Raw genomic sequence first — 24,876 nt, forward strand, 5'->3', positions numbered from 1 at the left:
TAGCACGGGAATGGTTTTTTTTCTGTTTATGTGAGTGGTACAGTTGCTTGCAGAAAATCTTACATGTATAAATTTGTTTAGCAAGCAAGGAGGACACTCTTAGGAGGTTGGTCTTTTTGAGTTTTATATATTCTGAATTTGTAATTATTTTTATGGGTGTTAGATATTTTAAGTTAATCAGTTGGGAACAAGTTCATGTAGGTTGACCAGGAACACAACTCACAAAGTCTAGAATTCTGGATAGCTATACTATTCTTCCTCTTCCTGTTTCAAGAACTCACAGTAAGGGATCAGCATTAGTAATGGGTCTTCCTTTGAGTAATTGATCATCAGCTAAAGAAAGTGGTTTTTTGCCTGTTACATGAAATCTACTGTATAATAATGTCTCACAAAAACAAGGCTACTTTCATGTGTGAATTGTTGCCATTTTGGTTTTACTATATATATTAATTCTTCCTACTTCCTTCATCCTTATTAAATTGGAAAGTAGGTTTTTCATGTTGATCAGACCATTTATTTTTTATCAGTAATGAGAAACTGAGACTGTGTAGGAATAAAAAAAGGCTACTTGAGGGTTGCTGAGAAAGTGTCACATGTAATCCTGTTTCCTCCCAGCTATTATCTTACATATCTGTAATTTTATAGGAACTTCCTTAATAAATTAGTGAGAAGATTAAACAGTCATTTATGATTCAGGTCAATAGAATCCAGGCATTTTCTGCTTTCAATTTGGGGAATCTCAGTATCTGCAGTAGATGAATCAGCTGTGTAGGCGTTATGGCGCACTTCTGAGAAACTATTTAGTGGTCAAATCCTCCAGACCAGGTGCATATAATCATATGCTGGCCTGTTGTTTGTCATATCATGGTCTCTAAGCAGAAGGGAAGTACCTTGTTAGTCAGCAGCAGTAGATATCATGTGGAAAGTCACTTGAAGATGAAATAACAATTACCTGTCTCACAACAACTTGAAATTACTTCCAACACATCACATGTATTTTTATGTCCTTAATTGCAAAGTGCTCCCCCTGTGACATTCTGTACTCATGGCAAAAGTATGGGAGAGTTTACTTACTCTATTCTACGCCTCTCAGTAATGAAGAGTCACAGACGGTATCCCAAGAGTACAGGGTGCTGCCGGTCCCCCTAATCTAAAACTACATGTGACATGTATGTTTACCAGGGATGTATTTCTGAAGTTGAGCTGAAAGTTTACAGTTACTGCAGAGTAGGAAGCAGTATATATTTATATTCCAGTATGTCATATTTTCTATTTTGTTTGAGCTGTTTATGGGTTTAGTTGAGGTATCTAATGTTACTAAGTTTATTTTCTCTTATTGCAGTTCTTCAGTTTACCTGTTGGTCACTCTACATGTAACATGTTTTGAATGGCCAATAAACATCCTATTTTACAGGTTTTGTCAGCTTCTGTGCTGAGATTATTCCTCAAACAAATTAATACATAAAATTTATTTTTATTTGTTTGTTCATATTTATCTTCTCTTTAGCTAGAAGTCTCTGGTCCTGTGATCTCGAATATAGGGATATGTTTTTGTCTTATGTCTGGCTCTGTTGCTGACATAACATAAACTGAATTGGACCCTTCTATTTCTTTACTGTACTTAGAACCTTACTTTTCTGTAATATAATTAAGCATTGATGTTACATTAGGATGTAAATTGGCATTTACTTGGGACATGTTTTATGTGCAGAATACAACTGCATTCACAGAATAAGCAGCATGCTTTACATTAGAATACATGTGTGAAGTAATCCTTTCTGAATTAATTGTGTGAATTACCTTATTATTGAGTGTCCTTCATAGTCCACACTTTGATATACTATAGTAACTAAGTGAAATTCTCTAACTAAAGTTTAATGCTGCTCATTACTTAGTCTTTTAACTACTTCTAGCAACTTTAATCTTTATATATACATGGTCTACTCTTGCCTCTGTGTGTACTCTCTCATTTAGTTTAGCTAATATGTTTCTTTTATATATATCTTAAACTCCTTTTTTATTTCAGTATGCAGCTCATGATTGCACCCTGATAAACCTGTATCACATCTAGAATTTAGGACTAATGAGCAGTAGTACAATTGCTTGAAATTCATATCTTGTTATTTGAACTGTGACAAAAAATGTAGAATGTTAAAGTATAAAACTACTAGGCCTCTTGGCAAAGCTTTAAATATTTTTTTATAACTCATAGCAAATGAGCCTTGTCATGTAGAATCATTGTGGAGATTGACCTGTCTATATGTGTAATTTATTGTTCCTAAAATTTGAGTGCGTACAACTCAATTAAGCCTACAGGGCATTATTTGTCAAACATCATCTCTGCTTTTGTTATGAGCTCAACAGTTTTGGCAGTTGTACAGTAAAATCATGCAGATAAATGTGATCACGTGTTTCTTATGCTACAAAATACTAATACTCCAGGAAGCTTTACCCTTGTTAAAAAGTTCTAGTTGCCTGGAAACACAGTTTACAATCCCAAGCGATTACTAACTTTTTTCTATGCTAGTTTTTCTGATGCTTCATGAGAACATGTTAAAAGGATTAATTTCTTAAATTTCTTTAATAGATACACACAAGGCTATTACAGAGAATTTGTCTTTTGCCTTTCATTCCTTGTCAACTCTTGTGTCAGGTGATCCTTTCAAATTAATATCCTTGGGAAGTGATGATTCTAACATTATCAAACTGCTTTTTATCCCCTTGAATTATGATTTTTTATTATTTCATGGTAAGAGCTGGCTGTAATTCTTGAAACCAAACTGTTTTATAATACTCGTTCATTAACTTCCAATTCCATGTGTAATAGTCTACTTGAATTTCACCATGGCTAATTCCAGAAGTTGCTTATCTTAGGAAAGAATTCTGGCTTGGAGTACTGCAAAAGCCATGCAAATAGTGCTCAAGATACTGTTTGCTAATCTCTGATAAATGGAACATTCATACAGGCAGTAACTGCTGGAAACTGCAGTTAACAATGACCATGCATTCATGTTCAGGCAAACTATTTTTTATTTACCCAAGGCAAAGGCATATTTCTTTAAGAGAAAGGCTAGCTGTGTCAGCTAGCAGCATTGCAAGACTGTTTGGCAAATTGGTTGTGTTGACAGGGTTATAAGTTTCTGTCAGCAACCATGCCCTGTTGGAAATGAGAGTTGCCTTTCCATATAACTAAGAAGTAGTAAATAGAGAAAGAGCAGATTCTTCTACTATTCCTCTGTCTCCTATGCCTTCTGTGGCAGATGGCAGGTATAATGGATACCTTGAGCTCTTTTAAGTCACTGAAAGAGCTCTTGAAAACACTATTCAGAAGCCTCTTTTGGCACTGAAATTGATTCAGATAATCACTATTAATCACAATCTAAACCAGCAACCCAGGGACTTTGTTTTAAAGCATCTGTTAGAATCTTGAAAAGAATTGCTAAGTTTTTGTTCTTTTTTTAAAGACAATTGGATTTTCATTAGCTGTTATTCATAAAAGCGGGTCAATTTGCAGCTAAAACAACCTTTGTTTAATTATGTATTTTGTTTATTACCCAGTGAGAGACTACAGGCTTATAATAATTGTCATGCTGATGTATACCAATATTTAATTGATTCTCTTCTTGAATGAAGTTATTGGAAGTTTATCTATCAGGCAAGAAAAAGGTAAGCTAGATAACACAATTTCTAAATTTAGAACTAGTTAGTTCACTAGGAAAAGCTCTAATGAATACATTGAAGTAATAATTTTTGTCATATTACCCTTCTAGATTTTAAAAGGAAGTAAGTCTTTTAAAGTCTTTCATGCATCATTTTCATTTATATGTTGACAGAAGAGTTTTTTCTCTTCTTTTTCTGGCTAAAGAAACTGAGTGAACTGGTTGCTGAATTAAATTAGCTGAAACATTAAAACAAAGAAAATATTTTTTAACTTCTACAAAAAAACCTGTTGTCAAGAGCTGATTTAACATTTCAACAAGCTGTACACCCAAGTGTCTGGATAATGAATTGCTTTTGGCTGTCTTTGAAACTTTAGTAGCGACCATGTACTACTGGACTACTGTTTGAGTATATTTTAAAATGGATAGTTTGTGTTAACTCTTACATTAAATATAATTAAAGCTGTAATAAACAAGTGTATTTCTAAAATGAAAATGCATTTTTCATCAAACTTTGAGTTTCTGGTGAATAGGGATGAAGAGAACTTGAATTTACAGAAGGTGAAAAGCAGTACTTTAGGCTGATTGTTTAAATGACTTTCTTGTGTCAGAACACTGATGATAAATTACAAACAAACCATGCCAGGTCTGGAGCCCTGCTACCTGTCATGTGTACTGGCAGTATGTGCATTTGTTTGTCAAACTTAAGAGTTTCCCACCTTTATAAAGCTGTTAGCTTCTGCTTTACAGGAGAAAAGAGGCAATGGTGGTGACCATTATTGCCAGTGGTGGTCTGAGAATGTCAAGACACATTTCATTTCTAGCTGTGAAACGTATGACTGTGGAATGATCAAAATGTAATGAAATCACATTGCAGAGGTGTTCTTTATGAGGTTGGTGTTAATTGGTACTTTCTTTTTCAGCTAATCTGCCTGTGCCTACTATTGCTGCAATAGATGGAACTGCCTTAGGTGGTGGCCTAGAACTTGCGTTAGCCTGTGATATACGGGTGGCAGGTAGGTCTGAATTCTGTGGAATATAGGGTTGTTAGTGTTATAGCTGGCTTGACTAATCTGTCTGTTGGCAACAGTCTTATAATACTTTGTATTTGACATTGTTTATAACCCATTATTTTAAAGAGCTTTAGCAGAAACCTAAGTACATGCTAATGTTTCATTTATAACAACTTAACCCTGTTAGCTGGATTGGTTTTGTTAAACATTTATGTGATTCTTCTGACCCTAATTTTATCAGTCTTGCCAAAGGGTCATTTGGCAAGGGTCATGCAATTATTTTCTTTTTTTTTTTTTTGATTCTTGTGCATTTGAAAGGGCTCAAGACAGAGACTTGATTTTAGCTAAATAGGGTGCAGGAGAAAAACAAAAGTTGCTAGTAAGTGTATTATTACATAAGAAATTAAATTATAAAACTGACAAGAACTCTTGAAAAGAGGAACCTTGAGCTAATAAGCTGTCAGAACTGTAAAGCCTGTTGATGGAAAGTAAATGGATACTTGGTTCTGAGCCACTAAGTTAGGATTTAAAAAGTCATTTGACTTTAGAGAATATTCTGTCACCTAAGGAATTTAAATAATCAGACACAGAATCCTACCCCATTCTGAAATGTTAAGCAATAATATCCATTTCCTTTTAGTACTTTCCATTTGAAAGCAAGTCTCTATTACTCATTGTTATTGCTTACTTTCTATGTGAAAATTAATAAAGTACTGAATTTGCCTTGATGGAAGTAGTTGGATCTTTCACTAAAAGCAGATCAGTTGAATCTATTTGTTTTTTAAATAAACAAGTGCTTTAAAAAATGATTTATTTTTCTTTTTGAAGACAACTTAATATATTAGCAAACTTCTAGATCATCATTATGTATTTTCCATAGATTTTTTTTCCTTCTACATTAGAATAAGAACTCCTTTACATTCTATTTTTTAGCATCTTCTGCTAAAATGGGCTTAGTTGAAACAAAGCTGGCGATCATTCCAGGTGCAGGTATGAGAGTTTTGCTTTTGCTACCACAGATAACTAAATAACACATGTATTTATTATTAAGTTTTGAATTGTTTATGGATTTCTGCTTATTCTTATATGTTGCTTAAGTATTATAGCATGTGTTACTACTTATTGTTTGTATTATTTACCAAAATTAATTTAAAAGTGCATTTCTTATCTTCAGGGATGGTCACCTGTATATTATGTTTTTAAGCAAAGTCTTTATTAACTAAATCAACATTGAGTGATTCTGTAAATGACATTTAATGTCCTGATCTGAAGGCTGAATAATTTTGCAAAGGGTCAAGTGAAGAAGGATTAGCTGTCAGTGTACAAAAGCAATTATTTGAATTACAATCCACTTTTACATAACATTTGGTACTTTAGAATTAAAATTATATTTTCAAGCTGCTTGTATATTGTTTGCAAAGAGTTTAAGAATGGAAAGTGTAGCTCTGAATAAATCTGTTACCTTGCCAAGACTTTTTGAGTCAAAATCTTCTTTTTTATTTGGAAGGCCAATTGATCTGCTTTTCATAGACTCAAGGTGAATGAAAGTTACGTAATAAATAATTTTCAAGAAGTTGTTACAAAACCCTTTAAAAACCTATGTTGTTATTTTATGTATAAATCATTGCTACTTGAATTAAGATATTTGCTGCTCTGGGAAAAGGGTAGTAGCTGGGGAAAAAAGTGCATCCCTGTGATTTTTTTGCTTTCATTTCTGGGACTTCTTGGGAACTTTATACTGTTTCTTTGCTCTCCTTTTCTTTCTGATGGAGGGAACCTATTTTGAAAGCACTATATCCAGTTCTAGTGGATAACATTGAAGGTCACATTAAAAAACAGTAAAATCAACCACAATGACAGTAGTGGTATGAACTTCGTGTATAAGACTGTCCCATCCTGTGACTAATCTGGACAATTATTTTACAATTTCAATTGCTATATTATTTTGGTTGTTGTTGAGATGTGATTTCAATCAACACTTTTCTGTGGTCAGAGCTACATTTTACATAAGCAAAACAGTTATGATTGATGTCTGGTTTCTTTTTTGTGTAGGATAAAGACAATAATGCAGATGATTTTAAAGATGTATTTACTCATAGTGGTGGTGTCATAAAATAATATGCCTTGGCAATAAGTCCCAGTAAAAAAAAGAAAGAAGTTGATGTTGTTTATCTTTGTTGTTAGTTTTTGCTCTTTGTCCTCCCACTCCCTCCTTGGCTAAGTAATTCTGTAGGACAGTATTGAAAATATACTCTCCAGCTCAAGAAGTTCAGCTCAAATTCTCCATATATTCTCTGTATTCAACTTTTTGAGGTTGTCTTATCTCCTTGTCTTCAGTTAATTATAGATGTTTCAAGCTTCTGTGCTCTTATCTTAAAATGCTAGTTAACGGATTCATTATAAGTTTCATTCAGAATATTTTACTGCTATTCAAAGACTGAGGTTTGAAAATTTTTTTTTTTTCCTCATCCTAAAATAATGATTCAGGTATATGTCTTCAGATGTATGTCCTTGGGAAATGTGACAAATTTGATCTTGTTACATTGACTTTTCAACTTCAAACATTTTGGGGTATGTTCAGTGATGAATTTTTTCCCCTATTCCTATCAGCCTTTCTGACTGATCAACAAAATAGTTGAATATATTTGAGCTAATCACAACTTTTCCTGATCAGCCTGTGCTTACAGCAGTCCTGTTGAGCAATGACAGTGTTTCAGTCCTTTTTGCTTCTTGTCATCCTAGTAGTAACTGATCGTGCCTTTTGTGAAAGACACAAGAAAGAATGTGAAGAGTGAGTGAAGGAATTTTGCATATATCATTTAGGTAGAGAAGCCAGATATACCCACTTGAACCATAGTCTTCATGTGTTAATGGAATATTTTCTGAGAGTGTTTATTTCAAGCTGCTCTGAGCCAAAACAGAACTGCAGAGTGGAGCTGAAAAGTGAGCTGCAGCTCTTAAGAGGCCTTCATAGATTTCTGCTGCCATCTAGTACACCTGAAATCTGCTGGAAAACTGAGTTGCTTCTTTGAACTAGGTCCCTAGTAGTGGCAAGCTACTGTTTTTATTCTGCTCTGTCAGCTGCCAGATGTATGTGATAGATGTAACTTTAAGTAAGTCGGATGATGTGGGTGTTTGAGGCTATATGAAAAACATATTTGTACTGTGAGGGTTTGCTTTTTTAATACCCCAGAAATTTATAGTCAAAGAGCTGTGTTAGAAGATTGTTCCTAGAATTCAATAGAATTAAAATGTCCAGGGCATGTCAGCTGTTATGTTTTGGACCTTTTTGTATATTGTGGTTTATTTCATTCTTAAAAAAATGTGGTTATTAAAAGACACAATGAGGTGCTCTCTATTGACCAACCAGTTTTAACTCAGATTTCCCAGGTGTAAGAATTTTTTCTTTTGAGTATGCACAGATGTACTGCAACTTTCTAAAGGCTGTTTGAGCAGCAGTTAGTTGAGTTAACCAAAATGAACTGTTCCTTCTAAGTCTGCTGAGGGTCTTAACCAAGTGGACATTTATAGAGTATGCTGTATTTTAGCAGGTTGAATCTCCTCAGAAAGTTCATCCATGGCAGACAACATAGCAAGACCAAGTGGGATGACAGCAGTGCCTCCTTTTATACAATAGCTATGTTCACAGACCTGCTGTTCACATTGTGAAGGGAGTAGGATTATCCTTCTGCATTTGGAAATCTAAACCCAGTTTTCTGCTCTATGGGAAAAGCTTAAACTGACAGAACATTAACTAGGAAAAGTAGAAAAACTTTCTGTTTTTCCTCTTGAGTACATCCCACTTTCTAGTAAGGAAGGCAAGATTCAAAGAACTAGTTGAAATATGTAACAGAGAGAAAAGCTTAGTAACTTGGTGATGGGAAAGTTACCTGGGAATGAATATTGAAGGTTTTTGTTTTCTAAGGAGAATCTGCCAAGCATCATTGCAAAAGTGGTCTTATGCCAACACAAAAAAAACGTGTCATAGAATCATTTAGGTTGGAAAAGATCTTTAAGCTCATGAAGTCCAGCTGTCAAATAAGCACTGCCAAATTCATCATGTTGCTAAGTGCTACATCTACTCCACTCAAGTGACTCAACCACTCCCCTGGACAGCCTGTCCAGTGCTTGACAACCCTTCAGTGGAGAAATTTTTCCTGATATCCAGTGTAGACATCCCTTGGTACAATTTGAAGCATTTGTTACTTGGTAAAAGAGATTGACCCCAACCTCCTTTCAGGTTGTTGTAGAGAGCAATAAGGTCTCCCTTGAACCTCAATTTCTCCAGGCTTAACAATCCTCAGCACTTCCTCACAAGACTCGTGCTCCCTTCACTGGCTCTATTGCCCTTCTCTTGATATGCTCTAGAACATTAATATTTTTTCTGTAGGGATCCAGAACTGGACATGATTCAAGGTGTGGCCTCACCAGTGCCAAGTTCAGGGCGACAATGACTGCCTTGGTCTTGCTGGCCACACTATTTCTGCCACAGGCCAGGATGCCATTGGCCTTCTTGGCCACCTAGGCACAGCCGGCTAATGTTCAGCTGCTGTCAACCAGCAGCCCAGGTCCTTTTCTGTCAGGCAGCTTTCCAGCCACTGTGCCTCAAGCCTGAAGCATTGCAAAGGATTCTCTCCCAAGTGTCTTTTCTTTTTTTTATGGAGTTCCAGCAAAACTTTCTGTTCAGTCAGGCTGGTCTTCCTTCCAACTGACTCTTCTTTTGCCACATAGGGATGGTCTGCTCCTCTGCTTTTAGGATTTTCTTCTTGAACAATGTCCAGCCTTCCTGAAAGCCTTAGCTCTTCTGGACTGCATCACAAGGGACTCTATCAACTAGTCTCCTAAACAAGCAAAAGTCTGTCTTCTGTAAATCTGAGGTGGCAATTCTGCTGACTCCATTCCTTACTGCTCTAAGAACTGAAAACTATCATTTCATAGTTGCCTGTGCCCTAGATGGCCGCCGAGCAGCACATCATCATTCCCTCTTCATAAATAGCAGTAGGGCACCTGGCCTCTTGGCTCACTCACCAACTCTGTCAGGAAATTATCTTCCATGTAGTCCAGGAATCTCTTAGACTGTTTCTTCTGTGCTGTATTGTATTTCAGAGTGTGTATGAGTTTGTTCATTCCCTCTCTTCCTCAGGTTTCATCACTGTGAACTCAGTGTATAATTTGTGGTTTACAGGGTAGGGGTTGCAAAAACAGTCTCCAGAATTTTATTAAAAATAGGTAGCCAGATGAAGGGAAAATTGTATTGGCCTCAGATGAAAAGGTTTCAGCACGAACTAACCTGTTCTTCAGCATGAAAGAAAGGGTACAGAAGGAAGCTGTGTGTGTGTCTGAGCTGTGGATAATGTTTCAGTCAGAATACTCATCACAGTGGACAGCAAGTAGTTTGTATGAGACAGGATTTCATGAGAAACCAGACTTCATTAGCTTTGCAGTTTAAGGAGATGCTTGTTATCAGTCAGAGTGACTTTTCTCAAAGCTATTCATTGCTAAAAGGAGTTACTGTTTTTTGATCTCTTAGTTAAAAGCTGTTTAAACAACTTATTTTCTGTGTAATCCTGTGTCTGTACAGAACTCAAAGTAGTGTGAGCAGAGTCTTTTTACACAAGAAAATTGTGTTCATTCTCTTTGTTTTGTTTCTCAAACTGGCATTAAAAAAGTACAAATATCTGTCATTAATTGAATGTAGTTTTTGATGTCTCTCAACTTGAAAAGGAAGTGTTTTTCAGTGACAACTTTCTCCTCAGCCAAAAATTGTCTTTTGGAGCATTTTTTTGTTGAAGTCTTTTGTTTTTCTGCTTTATAACTTTTTAAAACTGTCTCAATTCGTGATGTAATTCAGTTGTTTATCTCTAGAATCTCACAGTGGATGTCATACTAAGCCTGCAATTTATAGATGATGCCTTTCAGGCCAATCTGCTTTTGTTTATTAGTATTGTATTTATATATCACTCAGTATTAGATCTGTTATTGTGAAGATAAAAATACTTGTAAAGAGCATGTAATGAACTTCCTACTCTGTTAACAGAACGAGTTACATTAGTTTCACAAGGGGAAGTATTCTGCAATAGCAAGAAGTAGAAAAGAGAGGCATATATATAAAAAATAATTTGCGTTTTCTTTATGCAATTTGTTTCCACAAAAGATTTAGGTGTATGCTAAATGATGTATTGGTATACATCAACAATTATGTTTCCACCAAAAAAAAAAAAAAAAGTACTTTCATTGAAATTAATATGCTTGTGTAAGCAGGTAATTTGGCATTGCCAGATAAAAACTGGCTATTGGCCTGCATACTTACAGCTGTCACTCTTTTTTTTTATTTGTTGTGTTTATAAAGACATTTTAATTAGCAAGGCTTTGTTAATTTCATCATCATTTTGTCTTTATTCTTTCATGCTCCTCCCAGATATCCCACTTCTTCATTACCAAGCTGTCTTCCACTGTTTAATATTAGAATAAAAACCAAGTGCATAGCTCTGGGATCATGCTTTCCTTGAGAGCATTCAGATGAAAAGCATATTTTATGAAGAAGACCTTAAAAAAAAAGGGAAGGAAACAAAAAGAAACTCTACTAACTCTCTAAGAAGGTCTTTGTAAATAAGCTATATATTTTTTCTACATCTAAAATTTGCTTTGAACTCTGTGTTCCAAAGGTGAAACTGAAGCTTCAAGCTGTAGGACACTGGACTGGTTTTGTCTTTAAAATGTAGAACAAGGGAGAGATTAAATTACAGCATTTCTCTGTTCTCCATTACTTTGGTAACATTATTGTTTTGGCTGTTTTTCTAGACTTCAGATTGTATTTGGAGACTTACAGAGCTTGCAGATTAAAAGACTATAAAATAAGATATAGGAACACTGAAATATTAGATTTTTTTTGCATAGGAAGAAAGCCACTGTAAGAATGAAAAGTAAATTTAGGTAATCATAGTATATTTGCCTTAATTCTTTGCTTTTAAAAACATCCTTATGGTCTTTGTTGCAGTACATACTTTAAAGCTAAAAAAAATATTCTATTTTGGATGAGAAAGATGTCAAGGGAATTTCTGCATGGGAAAAACTCACACAGAACATGTTCTTGCTAACAGCAGGAGTTGTCCAATTCAGCCAAGTATAAAGGTTAAATTGAATGTCAATTTCAACTTGAAATCCAATGCACATTACAATGGACTGCTAGGATAGTCTTTATATTTCTGTATTTCAGTTTAATCAGTAATAGGAATAGCATTTGATAAATGCTGAAAAATTAAAGTGTTACCATTTGTGGTATATCAAGATTGAACTTTGGCGTACTATTTTTACTAAAATTTGTTGTTACAACCTGAGCAATGTTATAAATTACTTTCCTAATTATCATGGGTATGTAAGAAAGCTTTCATGAGTTGGAAAATTGTTTTATGAGATTAATGTATTGCTCATTTTTGAATGACAGCCAGAAAAATGAAAAAGTGCAATATGTTATTTGTTTTCTTTTTAAATAATGTAGACTTAAGCTGAACTCAGGTACTCTTTCACTGAGCGTGGGTCATACTGTCACATTTCTATCTTTTCCAGACCATCTCCGTACTGCAGGGAACTATGCACTGAACCTTTGAAAACAAAGCAAACACAAACTTTGCTTTTGCAGCTTGGTTTTTCTTACCACATATATTACAATAGTATGACGCTGAATAGAAATTATGGTCTAAGCCAACTGTAACAATATGAATCAAATTCATACTAGGTTTCGTAACATAAGTGTAAAGTAGTTTATATTCTCTTGGGGTGCTCAAGTGAAGAGGACATAGAAAAAATAAAGTAAATAGAGAAAAAATGATCTAAAATGTTGCTGGGTAAGGAATTTTATATTTTTTTCAAGGCTGGTTAAAATATAAAAATTACCTGTGTACAGATTTCCACATAATCAGTTTAATGACTCATACAAATCGATTAGAGTTCATGAATGCTTTTGATGAAATAATTTTCCCCTTGCATTAAATTTGGACTTAATTTTAAAAGTTGTACAAAGCCTTTGTACAAGACCACACTTTTTTTACTTTGTAAAAGACCACTCAGACATGTCCTAAAACCAGAACCTAGTGTCTATCTCAAGCTCTCTTGTCCACTGAAAATCATAATTGGAACTTCTAATGGCACACTTTCATCTGAGGTTTTTTTTTATTATTATCTTTCAATACCTTATTTCTAAGCTTATGCAAAAACCAAAGGAAGACAAAGTAATAGTAGCTGGTATTTCTGGGTGAAAATGGGGCATGAGAGAAATAAGAATTTGCTGAACATGGAAAACAGAACCATATGAAATTTTCTGTTAAAAAATGGTGGTTTGTTGTTTTAGTGTCTTTTAAATTTAGTGTCTTTTTAAATTAAAAAAAAAAATTGCATTTTGGAAGGAAATATTGAACAAATTAAGGACTTGACTCTTTCTGGTGGCCTAGAGGCTAAACCAAAAATCTTTAGCTTAGATTTCTAGGCTCAGCCTCTTCTATAGTCTGAATTTTAAGGTTCTCTACCTTTTCTGACTTCCTTTCCAAGTTCTTCTATAAAGAGCCTCATTGCTACTTGTTGTCAGAGATTAAATATTGTCTCAATAGTGTCCTTTCTTCCTGCAGGTTCACTTACTTTATTTTACAAACTAAAGCAACTTTTTCTCTATTCTTTCTATCTCTATGGTAGCAAAAGTAGTAAGGAGAAAGAACTCCTTAGGAGTTCTAAGAGAGGTAGGGAAAATGGGCCTGTGAAGTATAGAAAATTATTAACCTTAAAGAATCAATGAAGAATAAAGATGAAAATGCATAAGCAACTCAGTCTGGGTTTGGAATTTGTTTTCTAAAACCTTGAGGTGGTGAGGGAAAAAATCTAAGTTTATCTTTTAGTATAGAATTAAGCAGATATATATTATTACCAAATTACCAGTATAAATGCATGAAAAACATACCAGGGCAGTGGAATACAGCAAAATAAAAGGAGTAAAGAAGATTATTCATCTAGATAATTTTGGGAGGCTTAGTGCCTATCCTGTCTCTCTGCATTGACAGCCCTAGAAACAGACTCTTTATTTTAGTTCTTGGTGCATCACTAAATGAGATGTGTAAAAGCGGTGATGAAAATACTCCTTGTAGTGTTAAGAAGCTTGTTAATTTGCACCATGATAGACAAAATTTAGTACAAGATGCTGAAGATGGGACACTGGATGCAAACCCATGTAGCTGATCATATTACATATCGCTTGGTCATTTTCTGTGACCAAATGTGCATTTTAGTTGTGAGATAAAAAGTATGTGTAGAAGACTTGTATGATTTTAATGGCTGAGATAAGCAAACTTCATAAATTGGCATCAAACATCTTATAAGACACTTCTAAGAGGTTTAAAGTGACTCAGCTTCTCTGGTGCATCCCCCTGTCTCCATGCCTGCCCTTTATTATTTTTAAGTCTATAGCTGGCAGCACCTAATTATGATACTGCCACAGTCTGTACACATAGCTGGGATTGTAGTCTACAAAGACATTGTTCATAGACACAGAGGCTGAAGGTGTAGGAGAGAAAAAGAGTAAAAAAATATGCACACTGATCAAGACATTATTGACAGATAAACAAAATGGGTTTGAGATACAAACATGAGGATTTTGAAAGTTTTTAGTAACTGAGGAGAAAGAAGTAAGATGCTGAAACTTTCCTATTGATACACTTACATAAGTGGTTTATTAAGAAAGTTTTTAGTATGGGATTTCATTCTGTTTATTTTTCCCCTAGGTACTCCCACAGCATTTTTGAAATTTAAATGATGGGTATGTCTTTCCAAAACTCAGTCACCAGTCTTCATGACACTATTTGCTCAAAAGTTCCATTGACATGAGTGTTTTCCACAGTAAAGCTTGTAAAAGCTATGATCATCCTTTAGGATTTTTTCAGTAGCCATGAATCCAGAGGAAATCTGGAGGATAAAAGAAAACTCAACATTTTGAGGAGATTAAATGATCAGGGATTTTTTCAGCCTTTTAAATTCTAGACCTCTTGTGTAAGTCATTGCGCAAGTGACCCTCACTGCGCATGGCATGCAGAGAACAGTTGCGGTTTTGTCGTTGGCATGTGTTAGTAAGAATTTGTAAGCAGGGATTGCTGGGTGAAATTAATTGCATTGCATTACTTATGTCATGTTCAAGTCTGACTTATGAAAGAATGTTCTGGGATTTTTACCAGTGCTGTAATAGTCTTCTTACAGTATTTCAGTTTATCTTCTGCACTTCGCTGGATTAGTGACTGGAAAGCAATTTACAGAAAGCAACAGGCTTTGGAAGGATGAAAAGAAGATGAAGTATCTTTTTACTTTGTGTTGTTATTAAGATTCCCCTCTTCAAAATGTCTTCATCTCAATATAGATGTTACTGGAGGCGAAGGATTGGGAGTGGGGCTCTGGTGGACCAGCTGGAGTGTATAAATGGGGGCTAGTATAGACGCAACAATACTTGGTAAGTTCCTAAAAATTATGTTGACAGCTGTTGAGCTCATCTATACTCAGTGTGTTTTTTGAAGAGAAGCCAAGGAATTTTTAATCAAGGAAGATTACTGAGCAGATTACTGTGTGCTTAAAAATAGACATACTTTTATTAGTAAAACTTCTTGTTTAAGCCTGAAGTGTTACATTTTTCACTGAAAATGCAAAAACTGTTTTGATTTAAAACAGTATTAAATTATTATGAATGAGATGGAAAGAGATAATGAGATGGAAAGAAGATAATATTTATTCTGTTTAATCGAAATGTATAGGAATGTCAGCATAAGTAATATAAATGCATTTTAACTTTAGAATTTAATGGATCTCAGACTGATATTTCAAGGGAGACAGGATTTTCAGTGACTTGTTAGATTGGAAAATGTCTGATTTAAAGAAAATTCTTTATGGAATGTTTTTGTGTGAAGTTATTTTGGTAATCTGCTCTCTTAGGGCCAATTGCTAGTCTTTTCCCACACTAATGAAACTAGGTCACTAGTTTTTGGCACTCATCCAAGTTGTGAGATTTATTTGGTGTTCAAGCACACTGTCTAGAAATAGTGATGCAATGTCAGCAAGGCCACTTTTCATTTCATGAACATCATTTTCAGTGCCCTGGAATTAATTTATTCACTGACCTGTTAATAACTGCAATATGTCACTGGCTTAACAGAGGCTGAGGAAGTGTCTGGAAATAGTCATGGTCACCCTACCAGGTGATCAGTTACAGGACTGCTGTTCAATGTAATATTTTTTGGTTTTGGTCATGCAGAAGAGTCTGACTGTTAATGAAAACAAACCAGCAACTTAATCAAAAGGAAAATACATGTAATTAGTAAATATGGGAGAGAGATTGAAGTAGTGGTTTTACCCTACATTAAACTACAGTGTGTCTGAGAACTATGCTGATTACCTTTGAAAAAGTACAGAAATTCAGCATCTGTAGATGATATATAATTCTTTGGAAAAGCACGTCGTAGTAGTATTGTCAAATAAAAAGAAGCTTAGTAATCTGAATTTCCTGGTGTTTCAGGTTTGTTCTGAAACCCATCTCTACAATGTTTTTGCTGAAATCAGGATTGTCTTCTGCCACAGGCATGGCAGACGGTCACTTGTGGCAGTGGGTTACTCTGCAGAGCAAAATAGCTGTTAGCCCTTTTCTACCTCACATGAGCCAGAGCCCTGGAGAGACAAGCTTGATGCTGCCAGTGAGGGAGAAGAGTTCAATGGTCAGAAAACAGTTCTTACTGTGCAGTGACACAGCTGGCTAGCAATTCCTAGCAATGCTGCTGCTGTCTTCAATTTTTCTGTTTCTGCTGTAGAGAAGCATCAAACCTAGCTCTACAGGGATCCCCCCCTACACCCCACTGTGAGCATCCTAGCTCTGAGCCTTTTACCTTACTTTAGATCTGAATATTTCTCCTGTTCCTCATTTACCATTCCCCATGGTACAAGCTGCACAGCATCCTTGCCCTTAATCCACCATCTTTAAAAATTAAATTTTGCCTATAGCACTAAGATGGCTCTGATTAAAGTATCAGGCATCATCACTGCAAGTAGTAAACCCTGCTCTTGGGGACAAGCTTTTCTAGACTTGTACAAAACTGATCTTTGGGCGCAGATTAAAGCTTAATAATAAAAAAAAGCTTTTGTAAGATTTTTTTTTTTCTTTCTTTGGTTTTTTTTTGTTGCATCCCGGGCTGGGTCCAGTTAGGGATTTTAATAATGTTAGTTAGATGGTTCTGTGTACCTCCATTTCCCCCACCCTGTGGTGGTTTGCTCCGGGTCACTTACCATTGGAGCCTTCCCATGCCAGTCCTGTAGCCACCCCCTGTTCATTCCTGAAACTTCTGTGTCAGTTTCCCTGCGTTCCCATTCATCCTGGAGCACTGATTCCACCCCTGTCATGTTCCCATTGGCTGCCGTGGTCGACGTCACCCCCTGTTGCCTGTCCCCATTGGGCGAGGGGGGCTTCTGTCCCTGTCAGCTCACCCCCTATAAAACCTCATGCCTCCCTTGTTTCGTCGCCATCTTGACCATGTGGGTGCTCAGAGTGGACGCCGCTCTCCACCGCGGCGGCCATGCGGCAACGCGAGAATAAACCTTCTTCAGCCAACCGCAAGGCGAGGTGTGCCATTCCTTCGCCCCTTCATCTCCTCCCAGCACTGGTTACGGAGCGCGGCAGCCCACGCCGGTGCGCTCAGCGCCAGAGCGCCCGGACACGCGGCAACCCCGGACTCCCGGACGATACGCAAAGCCTAGCTGGGCTCCCCGAGCCGCCCGGAACCGGGGAGAAGAACACAAAGCCACAGTTTTTGTTATGGGAGGGTTGTGGTTTTGAGGGATTTTGAGGTGTAATTCAATACAGCTGAGGAGCTTCTGATTTAGGGTACTTCTTGTGATATTTGAGATACTAAATTTCCAATGGAATGTACAGCAGAGCATAGTGCTGATCTGCTGTCACTGCTATTGCAAGCATGGAAAGAGTGGCCATTCTTTTGGTCTGAGGTTTCATAATCAGTAGTGTTTTTTTTCCTGAAGTTTTACTTTCAGATTAAACTTGTGGCCTGAACTTTCATGGCTGAGCAATGATAGTTGAAAACGTGACCCTTCCTCATAGTTCCTTGGAAAGGTGGTGTAAGTGAATAGCTATTTTTATTTCTAATCTGATTTTCTCCAAGTCTTGCTGAAATGTCTTAATGCCATTTAAGGACTGAAAAACACAAGAGGTCTTTTTTAACAATAACTTTCATTTTTAAATGTAGTATCTTTTAAAATTCCAACTTTATACAGTGTACCTGAACTCTGTTGAGGGGCTAAACATCTTGTTGTTATATCCATTGAAGTATTATCCAACACCTCTGTAGTGCTGGAAGAGAATTTATGAAATTCAATTTGAAGGGTAGTTGTTTTTCTGTAATTTAATAGGAAATGCATTTTTTAAATTTAAAAAATGGCAAAATGGGGCAAAAAAATAGCAGCTTTCTCATTGACTCCTGTTAAAGCCAGTATTTTCACTGGAGATTTGTATAAAGGGCAGTAGCTACTGCATACTCCTCTGTTTTGTGATATTTATCTTATCAGAATGCTAACTATATGATTTCCTTGCATGGAACAAAGAAAGGTCTGGCTGCTTTGCATAATATCAGTCTTTTAGTGTATGGAATGCTAGCAAATTCTGATGACTTGGTCTAATGCATCTTTTGATGTCTCCTTTGTTTTCAGAATCTTTCAAGTGACAGTAAATTAAGCTGTTCTCTATTCCCTGCATCTTCTGACTGCTCCCCAAAGCCTTTGTAATAAAAAAGAGTAAAAACAAAGTAAACCATTAGTAATTCATTTTCTAATATGATAAAACATAAAACAAAAACCAGAGATGAACAATGTGAAAGAACATTCTGATGCAGTAAATCACATGGATGCAGGACATACATACTTTTTTATGCTAGGTAGATCAAATGAAAATGATTTGGATATATCTTCCTGTGTTTGAGACCTGTGTTTTTCTTAAAAACATACTATTGAAATCTTTTTGGTTATATTAATTTTTAAATTACTTTTAGGAAAATTCTTTTGGTAGTTTATAATGTTCATATACTATTACATTATTAATACACAGTGTGGTCATGATTCACATGATTTTTTTTTGGGGGGAGGGGTTGTTTATTTTTTATGTTTCAGCAAGAAATAGAGAAATATGTTAATGTTTGGTGACTTTCTAAACTCACAGTCATTTTGGCATGTTGAAACTGGCATGTTTGGAAAATCCCTCAGCCTGAATCACTAGTTCACCTGTATTGTAAGATACATAAAGTAGAACAATTTTGTCTTTCTAAACATATGTATGAATGTTGTTCTTGAAAATATCAGTATGCTAAGGGTTTGGTGGCTTTTTTGTCATTACTGTGACAGAAGTTTTTCATTTTCTTGAGCTTGGCATCTGCTTTATTGACTGTTTCAAATGTTTTTCTATGCCATTTCTGCTGAATGTCTGCATTTACCAAGAACATAAACTAAATGCAGTTTCCCTCTTCTGTCATGAGGTCACTTTTTTCACCTTTTTTTCCTGGGGAAAATTCTTCAGAAAATTTCTCTCTTAACTGTTTTCTTGTAAAGAGTCAGCAGGTGATACTTCTCCCAGCAGAGCTGGAGTAAAAGTAGGTCTTGCAGAAAGCAGATGAATTAGAACCAATTAAAAATATTGTAAGTTTTCATAGGTTTGAACATTTTAGGTGTTGAATTTTCACTGTACACTATAAGACTTTATTGTTGTAACTTTGCCTTCAAAATCATCAAGCCATTCTCAGGAGCCTTGCATCTAAAATTTCAGTGAATTCACATGTCTTCTAAACAGAAGGAAAAATTAAAACATCTCCCAAGTCACTTCTTCTAGCCTATATGAATTAGTGAGATGCTAGGTGGATATTAGCAGAATTAGAAGAAAAAAATTTCTGGTAAATTCATCTTAGATCACAGACTTCCCCACCATTTTTCTGTAGTGGAAGTCTGTCTCAGTGTAGCAGTAAACACGGGAGAAGTAGTCCTCTTATAAAAGATCAGTGAAGGGTAGCTACTTTGATTGGAAAGCTGATATTTTCTGTATAATTTTCTCTTTCTGGATGAATATTAGCATGCTATCACACCTGGAGTCAAACATAGGCAAGCCAAAGTTAAAGCTTCTTTCCATGTACCCTGCTACCTGGTTGGACAAGTCTAAATTCAGACATTCAGTAACTAGGTTAATCTTAACTGTCAGGACAATTGAGATTGAAAGGTACACAGTAGCAAAAGGACCTAAGTGTTTCTGAGTTTTCAAGCCTTGAAGTAGAAGTCAACCTTTTCCTTCAGGCAGTTCCTAAAAGCAGAAAATAGCGTGTGGGACTCGGTTCCCTAAACATGGTGTCCCTGTGCCTTGGAGTGTCTTGTTGGGCCTCTGATTACTTCTGTGGTCTTGCTGTCAGTACAGGAGCTTACAGATACTGTGACATCCAAAAGCACTTTTCAGACTTAGGTGTCTTAAGTTGAATCTTATGCATAATCTCAGTGTTACAAGGCTTCAAGCACAGAAGGCTGTAAGGGGAGTTTCTTGTAAAATATAGAATGTAAGAGCAAATTGGTTTTATGTTCTTTCAAGTAGATGTGTCTGGGTTTGGATTTTTTTTTTTTTTATAATTACTTTCTATATTTAAAAGGGACAGGGAGTATACAATTTTGTGTGTATGTTTTGCTCTGATAAACTCATGCAGGTATAGAAGTATACCATAGGTCAGCTCATAGCCATTGTAAATATGCCAAATAAAATCCAAAATGTGCTTTGGAATAAATATTTAATAAGTGTATGTTGCATGGTTGTAGCCAGTTATTTCCTTTGAATTTAGGTATACAAAAGCTCACATAAAAGATTGTAACAACTCTTTTATAAGTAATAAGCCATAAAAATAGAGTAAATGTTCATATTTTTGTTATTTTGTTTTCCATTTCAGTCTTCATTTTATATAAAATTTAAAAAAGGTCAGAAAGAAAAGAGTTGATACAGAATTGACTGCTTTCAATGTGGAAGAGAAATGTGATCATTTGAAGACCAAATGCTCTCTGCTATGATAATTCTGCCTGAAAATTAGTTGGTAGCTATTGATCTTTTATTGAAATTCCTAAGTGTGATACTAGGTTCGTGTACTAATTGCTGTGAGTTTGAGCAAGGCAATATGTAGCATCTACTTTAAAGTTTTTTCACCTGAGGAAATTAATAGACAGTTTTAACACAGTTATATTGGGCTATCACTTCCTATGGGACTGAAGCCATAGCAGTGAAAGAATTCTTACTGCTTCTCTAAGATTAGAGGCAGAAATGTGTCTGAATTTTGATAGTTAAGTTGCTCAAAAGGAATTTACGCCTAGCCAGCTTTAAAACTACTACAGATGATTAAAACTCTTCATGCTCAACACTTTAGAAGTGCCAGATTTCTGGATATTCATCTCTTCCACAGAATAGAAGGTCACCCAGAACATGATATTGTTGCCATTAAAAACCTCTTCTTTTCTTTAGTCTTGAAGTGAGAAATACAGAGGAAGAAAGAAACACTGTGAGTACAAAAATAATAGTACATGCAGCATAGGAAGCAGCTATTGTTATCCTTAATCATTGTTCACATGGAAAAAATAAGCCTCTGTGAATTAAGAAGGATTTAAGGTAGTCTTGGAAATGTCAAAGTTCCAAATAGTGAAAAAGGCTGATATGTTGTCAGTTCTGTTGCTTCTCCATTTTAAAAGGGGTTAAACTCCAAGTAAATTGTTTCCATGGTCTATAAAAGAGGTAGAGCATGGAATGTAAATACAGATTGTATTGTAGCCACAGATTTTCTGATACTCTGGAATTCCCTGCAACATATATGTAATGTCTCTAGACAACACCTTTTTTCCAGGTCCGAGAGGTATGCTCTACTCTGGCCTTTACTAAAAGTTTATCTTTACAATACCTTTTTTTTTATTTTTAAAACCTGAATTTAGTTTGGTATGGTTGAATATCTACAAAGACATATGTTTTTCTATTCCTAGAGAAGAAGTGATTACACATAATGGAACTAATGATAGTGACAAAATTTCTCAATTGTTTCCTTTTGAAAAAACCCACCCAAACTCCCTTGAAATAAAAGCCCCCCAAACCCCCAATGTTTATTTCTCTAGGAAAAGAAATGTTTATTTAAAAAAAAAGGACCAAAAAAAAAAAATCAGTGAAAGTTATGTTTTGCATTTCTTGTTCTGGTGGGCCAAATAAAATAATTGTTAGACTAGTATACACTAGTATGTTTTTCATGTGCCATATATTTTAGCAGATTTAGGTAGATGTCTGTTAGCTTATCCTCTCATCCAGGAGCTAGCTATTACATTAGAAAAAATAGATCTTCAGAATTCCTTTATCTGGACATTGTCCTGAACCTTTTCTAGGTGACCTTTCATGGATATTGAACAAGGTGATCACCAGAGATTCCTTCCAACTTTGCATTCAGTGATTCTGTGATTTTAGCAGTTCAGTGAAGTATCAAAACACAGTGAAATACATGTTTATTTTTTTATTTCTCAGAATCAACATCTTTCCTTCTCAGCACAACATAAAGTAACATGTTAAATATGTATGTGAGTCTAAATCTGGTTGGTTTTTTATCTTTCCCCTGCTCCTTACATAGAAAAGGGAAGTAGTGCTTCACAGTGGTGAAGTATGATGTGTCAATGGAAAAGTCACTGAATTTCCTGAAAACATTGTTCAAAGAACAAAATATTATTGCAGTCTCATTCTATTTTTCTGATTTGTTATTTTTTTCATTCTCTTGTTTCCTGATGTAATAGAACTTCATATTATCACTTCTGACAAAACTCCTACTCCAAAGGTTTCATTACATGTATGATTCATACTTTAGTTATTAAAATAAAGGAATTTTAGTCTTTGAAATGTTTTGTGATTTCTACCTTCTTTCTTCTTACTCTGTATGATGTGGACAGTAAATTCACTTTCATGCTCCTCTATTGATTGTAATAGGCTTGATGCAGATCTTTAGTGTACTCCTACGTAACCAAGGATAAGGTATGTAAGATGAGTGCAGTTACTGAGTTGCTGCCAAAGGGAGTTTGGCTTAAGCTGTCGCATCAGGAAGCCAGCTTGAGTAAGAGGAAGGAAAATGAAGTTATCCCTACAAAGAAATGCAGAGTAGTGAAATAGTACTGCTACAGCTAAGGTTGGGATGAATTTGACTGTTTAGCTGAAGAACTTTTCCTGCTCTAAAAGTAAAATATGTTCTGAGATTATCTCAAAAATGTCTGTATCTTACTGAAAATGTGATTGTTGTGAACAGTCACATTTAAGGAACAAGAGATCCACAAGGTCCAATAATTCTTGACCCGGAGGGTAGCAGGACAGAAGATATAAAAAGGAATGGGGAGATACCCTGGTACAGCATCTTATCCAATTCTGATTTGAGTGTCTATGAGGATATAGATGTGAGGATCAAATTGTAGTAGTTAATTTCGAAGTGTATCATCAGACTGTGGAGAGGCTGCTAAGAAGGACTCTGAGACTGGTGGTCAATTTCTAGAGTAATAGGTCTTTTATGTGGCTGAAGAAGTGTTTATCTGAACTTAACATTACTATACTCTAGCATGTCTGACATTACTGACTAAGTTGCCTTGGGGTGTTTGTTCCAGGTTTTGCTGGGTCTCATTGGGTGGGTTGTTCTAGGATTCATTTCTAAGTAGGACCAAACACCAAGTAGGAATCTTTCTTTTAGCACATGCCTAGTGCCTCTGCAGATGCAAAGAATATATGGAATGATCTGAACTAAAAGGTTATCTTTTGAAAATAATTCTGAGATAATTTCTTTGTTTTGATATTCAGGAGAAAAATGAGAGGGTTTTTTTGGTTTATTTGTTTATTCTTATCAGGGATGTAGTTTAGCTGTTGCAGTTTTCATCCTTCTCTGAAGTAGCCATTGATAGAGGTGAGGTTCTGCATTGCCTAAATAATTGTGACTAAAATACATCAAGAATGCCAAAGTAAACAGATATTAAAAAACCCACAACTAATTCAAGTATCAAATTTTCCTTGGTAAAAGGAATAATCTCTTATTTATATGTACATAGTCTAATTCTGTCAGGGACAGTGTTACTGTGAAGCATTTACATAAACAGATCAATAAGCACTTAGCTTGGGGGAAGTGCATTTTCAAAATCATAGATCCATCATTTCTCTGTGTGATGATGTAGATTTTTTTGTCACTGAGAGAAATGAATACTTAATAATACGATGAATATTTCTGTTATTCCTATAATATTATTATCAGATCGCAGGTTTCTGAAAGGATGAGTGTAGATAATATTTTACAGTTAATCTTTAGTGCACAGCTGAATAGATGGTAAGGTTACACTAATGATACATTTTTAGTAGACTAGCTAATAGTATCGTAAGCACGACCAAGTGTGGAGTTTGGTTGGCTGACTCTACGTGACCAAACATGACTTTTGACATTTACTGACAGGTCTGGCAGTTTCCACAGCTGCATACATGGTCTTTACTGTCCCTTTCCTCTTCAAAATAGTGATGCCCACTGAAATGGAAGTAATTTCTGGGGAAAAGTTGAGGTGATGTTGATTTTTCTTCCTGGTACTTCCTTTTTGTGTAGAGATTTAATCAGGTGAACATATCTTTGAAGAATTTAAGCCATGACAGGTCAGCTTTAACAAAGTATAATGACATAGTCACTTTGTTCTAAATAATTATAGCTATCAAAAATGTTGTATCTTTAAATAACTTGAATTTTTTTCTGCATGAAAAAATTTTACTGATTCATTTTTGATCTTCAGATATGTGTGAAGTAAAGTATGAGTAGGAATGTTTATGCCTATTCTTGGAAATGTAAAATAATTCCAGACTAACCTGCACTGCCACAGAATTGGGATATTGGAACATGAATTGTTCACGGTGCAGCTTATTGATTTTTGAATATCCGATTAAAGTAAATTACATCAATCACTGAGATGGCAATGTAGAAATATGGAAGTAATGTAATAGTTGTAATCATTTCCACAATAAAAAAGACAGCTTTAAGAATGTGTGTAGGAGGAAATTTTTTCCCAAGAATTAACTACATTTGAATATCATTTCATCTAAATAGAACACACAACCATATGATTGATATTTTCATTTCTACTGA

General features: G+C 35.4%; 1 protein-coding gene across 3 annotated transcripts in view; it reads left to right on the top strand.

Annotated features, from left to right (window-relative positions):
* AUH (AU RNA binding methylglutaconyl-CoA hydratase) overlaps positions 1 to 24,876 on the top strand; it is a 121,044-nt gene that overhangs the window by 61,514 nt on the left and 34,654 nt on the right. For all 3 annotated transcript variants that reach the window (XM_053968860.1, XM_053968859.1, XM_053968861.1), the window contains 2 exons: positions 4,583 to 4,675; positions 5,606 to 5,662. In XM_053968860.1, the coding sequence (XP_053824835.1) occupies positions 4,583 to 4,675; positions 5,606 to 5,662 (150 nt within the window). The remainder of the gene's footprint in view (positions 1 to 4,582; positions 4,676 to 5,605; positions 5,663 to 24,876) is intronic.

The sequence above is a fragment of the Vidua chalybeata genome, chromosome Z (genome assembly GCF_026979565.1).
Source record: "Vidua chalybeata isolate OUT-0048 chromosome Z, bVidCha1 merged haplotype, whole genome shotgun sequence".
NCBI lineage: Eukaryota > Metazoa > Chordata > Aves > Passeriformes > Viduidae > Vidua > Vidua chalybeata.